This window comes from Asterias rubens, chromosome 5, assembly GCF_902459465.1.
Source record: "Asterias rubens chromosome 5, eAstRub1.3, whole genome shotgun sequence".
NCBI classification, from domain to species: Eukaryota; Metazoa; Echinodermata; class Asteroidea; order Forcipulatida; family Asteriidae; genus Asterias; species Asterias rubens.
The window spans coordinates 1,482,822-1,489,470 of record NC_047066.1 but is presented as its reverse complement, the minus strand read 5'-3'; the positions used below and the strand labels follow the sequence as shown (position 1 = coordinate 1,489,470).

Genomic DNA, 6,649 nt, shown 5'->3' with positions numbered 1-6,649 from the left:
TCATGTTATACAAATAATAATAATAATAATAATAATAATAATAATAATAATAATGATGGTGATGGTGATGGTGATGGTGATGGTGATGGTGATGGTGATGGTGATGGTGATGGTGATGGTGATGGTGATGGTGGTGGTGGTGGTGGTGGTGGTGGTGGTGGTGGTGGTGGTGGTGGTGGTGGTGGTGGTGGTGGTGGTGGTGGTGGTGGTGGTGGTGGTGGTGGTGGTGGTGGTGGTGGTGGTGGTGGTGGTGGTGGTGGTGGTGGTGGTGATGTCCATGCATTGATGGATGTTACGAATTGCTTTGGTTTATTACTTTTCCACACAATTTTACCCTCCTGGTTTACTGATAAAGCTATGCTTAGGGTTTCTTTATGTTGCAAGTAGGGGTCCCTTTTTTCTAACAATGTCACCAAAACTACGGTACTACTACATGTACGAATTCTCTGTACTTGAGGTTGATCGTTTGTCCCTGCATTATTACTACTACGATTACAATACTGTTATAGGAATAGTATTATTAGTTTCATCCACACTAAAATTACCTTCCATTAGCCTGTTTGCTACAACTCTAGGCGCGGCACGTCGCTGGTCTTGTTGAACGGGCTGTGTCCCTGGTGACGGCCCTGGTTGCCGTCGCTGACCCGTTACCGGTGCTGGGTCTTGATCGGTTTCTGCCAGTGGCCTCCGATCAATGTCTCGTTCAACCCACGGATGGTCTCGCCCTGGTTGTGCCCGTGGTTCTGGGTGGATATCTGCCGTCACCTGGTGAGTGAGTGTTCGTGAGTTTGTTGATTGTGGTCCCTCATTTCGCTTCTGAGCCCGTTTCCTGCCCATAATTTACCTTGCTATCAAAGTAACTTCGGCTTACTGCCGAATATTTATGTAGTTTTTGAACCGCGATCGTACAATTCGAAAAATTCTGGTAAGAGAAAATTATGTTGACCCTCTCTATCCGTTGCCGAGACAGAGAGTGAACTGCAACAATGCTTACACGCCGGTTGTGATTAGTCCTTCAAAGTGATAGAACCTTTAAAGCACGCATCATGATTAATCCAGACCGTGCGTCTCCAAAACAAGGAGACAATGAGGCCTAGCGGACCGGATCACTATTTGCCGTGGATAAATGAGTTTTTCTTCGATGCTTGAAATAAAACTTTAAAATTTTGATGGCGATGGTTGATTGACTATTTCGAGGCTTGCATTACAAAGATCTGTTTTAGGTAATTTTGCATATGGCTAATATTATTGCTCAGAGCACGTGCTTTTATATATATTATAGAGGCTAAAATGTCGATTATTTGGACGACGAAAATGCTTGCAATTTTAATCATTTGCTTTTTTGATGAGAACTGATGAGAAAGTGTAGATTCTTTGATAGAATATACGAACCGAAAGCGAGAACATTATAGTCACGAATCTACACTTAGAGTCGATTCTCTGACTTAAAGGCAGTAGACACTATTGGTAATTGTCAAAGACTAGCTTTCACAGTTGGTGTATCTCAACATATGCATAATTTGAGCTCAATCGGTCATCAAAGTTGCGAGATAATAATGAAAGAAAAAACACCCTTGTCACACGAAGTTGTGTGCGTTTAGATGGTTGATTTCGAGACCTCAAGTTCTAAATCTGAGGTCTCGAAATCAAATTTGTGGAAAATTACTTCTTTCTCGAAAACTATGACAACGTTTTATACCATCAACCTCTCCCCATTACTCGTCACCATGAAAGGCTTTATGCTAATAATTATTTTGAGTAATTACCAATAGTGTCCAACTGCCTTTAAACTAATTCTCCAATTGATTATGAAACAGTTTAAATGAATTTTATTTCTCATTAATAATGGGGGCCTAAAATCAATGTTGCTTTGTCAGTTTTAAGTTAAGCCAAGGGAAGGTGAATCATTGTTTTCTTAGAGTAAGCATTAACAATATTTAGTCATCAAATTCAAATGTCATTATTTAGAAAACTTGCACCATGAACAAAAATAGTGTTTTTAGATGATTTTATTTTAGACAGCATTGAGCAATCGAATTTAACAATGCATCAGAAATAACTTGGTTTAGTAGTTTAGTGTGAATTTGTTAACCAGTGAAATTTTCGAATGAACCCATAAGACATAGTATTCCAAATTTTACCGAGCGATAATATTCCTTCCATTCCACTATCAGCCACTCAATATTTGTTTTATATAACTAACATATCCTTGTCATTTGATGTATTTTAAAAGTATAACATTATGAAAAATCACACAAATTACTAACAACCAAAAATCATATAGCGTCGGGTAGCGGCAACAATGCACAAGTCGGATCACAACCTTTTGCACAGGTGCTCCTTTGTTTTAGCAGCGACGCGGCGGCGCTGTACTGCTCAAAAACATTTGGAACAAGGATGATCCTAACTGTTGAATGGGAAATGCTATTCCCCATGGGCGAATAGGTCTTTTTGATCGCCGGTGCGGATGGGAGTTATAGTGAATGTCACGTGAAGTAAGTTCCACCAATCAAATGACAAGGATCTGTATGTCAGGTCAGTTATATTATGATAACTATGTTTAGAAACAAACATGCTCTTTGTTTTACAATAAATCCTAATGTTCGTTGTAAACCTACTTTATAAATCAATACCCCATGTGCCAAATACATGCCCCCCCCCCCCCCCCACAGTCTCTGAAACTTCTTCTGAAAGCGCCCTCTTTTTCATTCTCATCCTCCAGCCAATTTCGGTCTCCCGTATGGGGGACATAATCCCCGGGGATAGATTTCCCTGGTACACCCCCTTAATCCCCTAGCACCCCGTAATTCTAGTGATGCTGAACGGTGAACACATTTTCCTGCAAACTACAGCACAACAAATTGCTGAAACCCCTGAGAGCCCAAAGAGGAACATTTGTCACGATTGGAAAAAACACACACACGTATAAACAAAACGGGGGAGGGGGAGTATTAGCTAAACACCCACTAAAACCCACTCTAACACCGTAACATAAATAGCGACCTCGTGTCAACATACCTCTTCAGATCCGTCCAGCATCTCGAGGAGTGCGGGAGCACAGTTTGGCGATAGCCTAAAGTATTGAAGTTCGTCCTTTAGCCTAAAATATTGAAGTCAAGTTTGGCGATAGCCAAGGAGTTCAGCGATAGCTGAAAGATAATAATGAAGTAGTCTTTGGGCTAATTAATTGGGTCACTGCAGCGGAGGACAGACGGACCAACTGAGTTGAGGCAAAACCCGTTATTTTTGCAGGTTTGAGGGGAGCCAGTTTCAAGAGACGTAATCTCGCCGAAACTGTAAGTGAATTTCATCAAAACTGGCGCAAACCGACCTTTGACCCCATACATTTCAGATAGAGATACACAGTCCAATTATATTGCGGTCGTAACAGGAATGAACTGTTTGGGCATCTCTGAAAAGCTCATGTCACTGTGCACGTTTATCCAATGGAATCACTGGATCCGAGAAGCTGGGACCTGTCTTTGTCCTTGCGGATAAAGACATGGGCCCAGTCTACAATATTTGGCGAACTGTGAAGAAACTTCTACCGATATAGCGCCCTCTTTTGAAATATCCTCTTTCTTTAGTCCATTTCCCATGTGGGGGACAGAGTTTCCGGCGGACAGATTTCCCAGGAACACCGGCTTGCGCGTTCATATTGGGTGTACGTTGTTATTTCATTCATTAAAAGCCATGGAAGGTTAGCATGCCCTTTCGTTTGCATATGCCTATGGTTAGCTTGACTTTATGATGTGGAAATTGCACAGTAAGCACAACGTTTGCCATTGCAGCTCTATGAAAATGGGCCCAGGTTAAATGCGTTCCATTTCATGGCTCAGGTACTGCTGCTTACCGCCGAATTCTGCGCTTACGATCACCATTCTCCGATTATCACGGCAAAAGCCGACTTTCTGCGCTAGCTGTAAAAGCATAGAATGCCTAGTAACGTGGAGTACGCACGTAGTATTCCCCGCTAACCTGTGAAATACGCTTGACTTAGCACATAATTTCCGGCCGACACTCATGAAATTGGGCCCGATCATCTGACGCCACTATTTAAGCTCATGAATTTTATACGCCAGTGATCCTCCGTTGAGCCCACGTACATCATGCGGATTAAGACAGGGGTGATGTTTGTGTACATTATTCCGGTCGTGCATACAAAACAAAATGCATAATATTGGTTGTTTGTACAAGTTAAATTTTTCTGCACATGAAACAATAAAATGACAAACATTTCACACCATCAGGGCCACAAAAAAGGCAGTAATTTGCCTCTAAAAAGAAACAGGGAAGTATTGAGTATAAATAATGGTTGACCATCAACATCAGGCACAATGTAATTTATTGTATGTTGAACGATGAGGTCACGTAAGCAAGTTTTCAAAATCGAGTTCGCGTTTTCGGAGGACGGGCGGAATGTGTGAGAATTTAAACTGTCCCAGGCTAAGTGCGTATCAATCGAAACACAGAAGAAGAGAAAAATAACTGTGACCTTACTGGAATAAATATCACGAGAGATGTTGTGAGTTACTGTGGCGTAAAACTTGTCTCAAATGAGTAGCTGTTGTGGGTGACTCTAGTTGGTAACTGTTTTGAGTGACTTTGGTGAGTAACCGTTGTGAGTGACTCCGGCGAGTATCTGTTGTGGGTGACTCTGGCGAATTACTGTTGTGCGTGACCCTGGTGAGTAACTGAGTAACTGTTGTGAGTGACTCCGGCGAGTAACCGGTGTGGGTGACTCTGGTGAGTATCTGCTGTGGATGACTCTGGCGAGTAATTGTTGTGGGTGACTCTGGCGAGTAACTGTTGTTGGTGACTCTGGTGGGTAACTGTGGTGAGTGACTCTGGTGAGTACCTGTTGTGAGTGACTCCGGCGAGTAACTGGTGTGGGTGGCTCTGTTGAGAAACTGTTGTGGAAAATATTGTATTTGGAGATACTGGTGAGATTGACAATTTATTTGGGTCATTGAGTTCATGTGACGATTAAATGCGGACCATTCAGGGCAGGCTGAAATCAACTTGTAGAATTCTAAATTCGGCCATGTCCACGACAAATAAGTGATTTTTTGTTTTCTCTGGATTAAACATGTTTGCTTCCATTGGTTTTCTCCACCTGTACTCAGAAACAACCCTTGACATCAGTTGGCATCTTGCAGACGTGTGATTGGAGATTGGAGCAGAAGTGATCATTCCAACCCGGCACGAGACTCCCAAGATACCTTATTTCACCACAATCTTCGTTTGAGCTTGCATCATCAGGTTGTTCAGGTTGCCATCCATCGTAGTCCACCACTGTGCCGTCACTCCAGCTGAAAGTGCTTCCATCAGGTTGTTTAGACAACCCGATCCATATCCAATTGCTGTAGGACGAGACGAGCGAAGATTTCACATACTGGATCAGGAAATCTGCTTCGTCGGAGCTGTGCACGGATGCAAGATGACCCTGTCCGCTGATGGTAAAGAACTGCCGACAGTGGTTTTCTGCATCGGTCCACGACATTTTTTGACCCATGAAACGGTAGCAGTTGTTACGATAGCGAGTCCATAGCGGCGGACATCCAGCCCTGGTCAGCCCAATCACAGCCATGACCATCACCGTAACTCGGAGAACGAAAGTCATACTGGTTTTAGTTATCAGCCGTTTTGCAGGAGCACACTAATATGAAGATACACACACTTTGGTGTTGAAGGTTTTAACTGTTTTAATGCATGAGCGCGCTTTATACCTGATCACATGATCGACTGGGCAGAATGGAAATTTCACATGAATAACAGCGGTAACGTAAATATTCCCTCATCAAGCCCATAAAGAAATGTCCCACACAATAAAGGTCACAAAGGTTATTCGAAAACCGAAGGACACGTAGAACTACTGCGATTTCTTTATTTGTTGTAAATACAGTATAATAATGCCTCACGTCACAATTAAAGTATTCGTTCAGTGGAAAATTTAATAAGCATCGCATTCAAAGGTATAAATAATGATTAGACAAACCTGAATGGAATGGTAAATATAATTCAATACAGTCAAACTTGGTGCAACTTTGGTACAATACACAGTTACAACTGCAGTACAGTCCGTAGTCTTGAAATCAGGTCGGTAATTGTTAAGCTCATCGAGTTACGGGGACGGTACACACATCTTCGATCCCAGTATGTGTGTGTGCCAGGGGCAATCACAAGTTTAAGAGCTGCCACGCTCAACCTGCGACCGTTGCATGAATGTATAATCACACTGTGACTGTCGCGTGAACGGCAGAATGTGTGTTTGTAACAGGCAGCGCTAACGACTTGTCATCAAGTCTATACAGTCCGTACACTAAAGTTCAGAGTAAAAGTTACAATATTAAAATAGTGCCGGGTATTTAGAGGTGCATTTGTTTTTTGCCCCAAGTCCATAATAATTTTTCGTCGTCACATAAATATCTGGCGGCAAGTCGTACGCCTGTATAATCTGCGTTGTTTGAATAGGTTCAATACCTTTGAGAACCACACTACCTTCCCCGTATGAACCGAAAACCCCCAGAGCCACATTCTAATGAAGAATAATTTCACATTTTCTGACAGGCATTTTCTACAGGTACCGGGTACTGCCATGGGTACCAAAATGGCACCCTCATATGCTAACCTATTCATGTCTCAGTTG

The 6,649-nt window shown here is 42.4% G+C and overlaps 1 protein-coding gene across 1 annotated transcript; it reads right to left on the bottom strand.

Annotated features, from left to right (window-relative positions):
- Positions 1-689: 689 nt before the first annotated feature.
- LOC117290940 (alpha-N-acetylgalactosamine-specific lectin-like) lies at positions 690-5,700 on the bottom strand. Its single transcript, XM_033772514.1, has 2 exons — positions 3,019-5,700; positions 690-765 (listed from the first exon to the last, which is right to left on the bottom strand). The coding sequence occupies exon 1, from the start codon at positions 5,621-5,623 to the stop codon at positions 5,123-5,125; it is 501 nt and encodes a 166-aa protein (XP_033628405.1). The 5' UTR covers positions 5,624-5,700; the 3' UTR covers positions 690-765; positions 3,019-5,122.
- Positions 5,701-6,649: the final 949 nt, after the last annotated feature.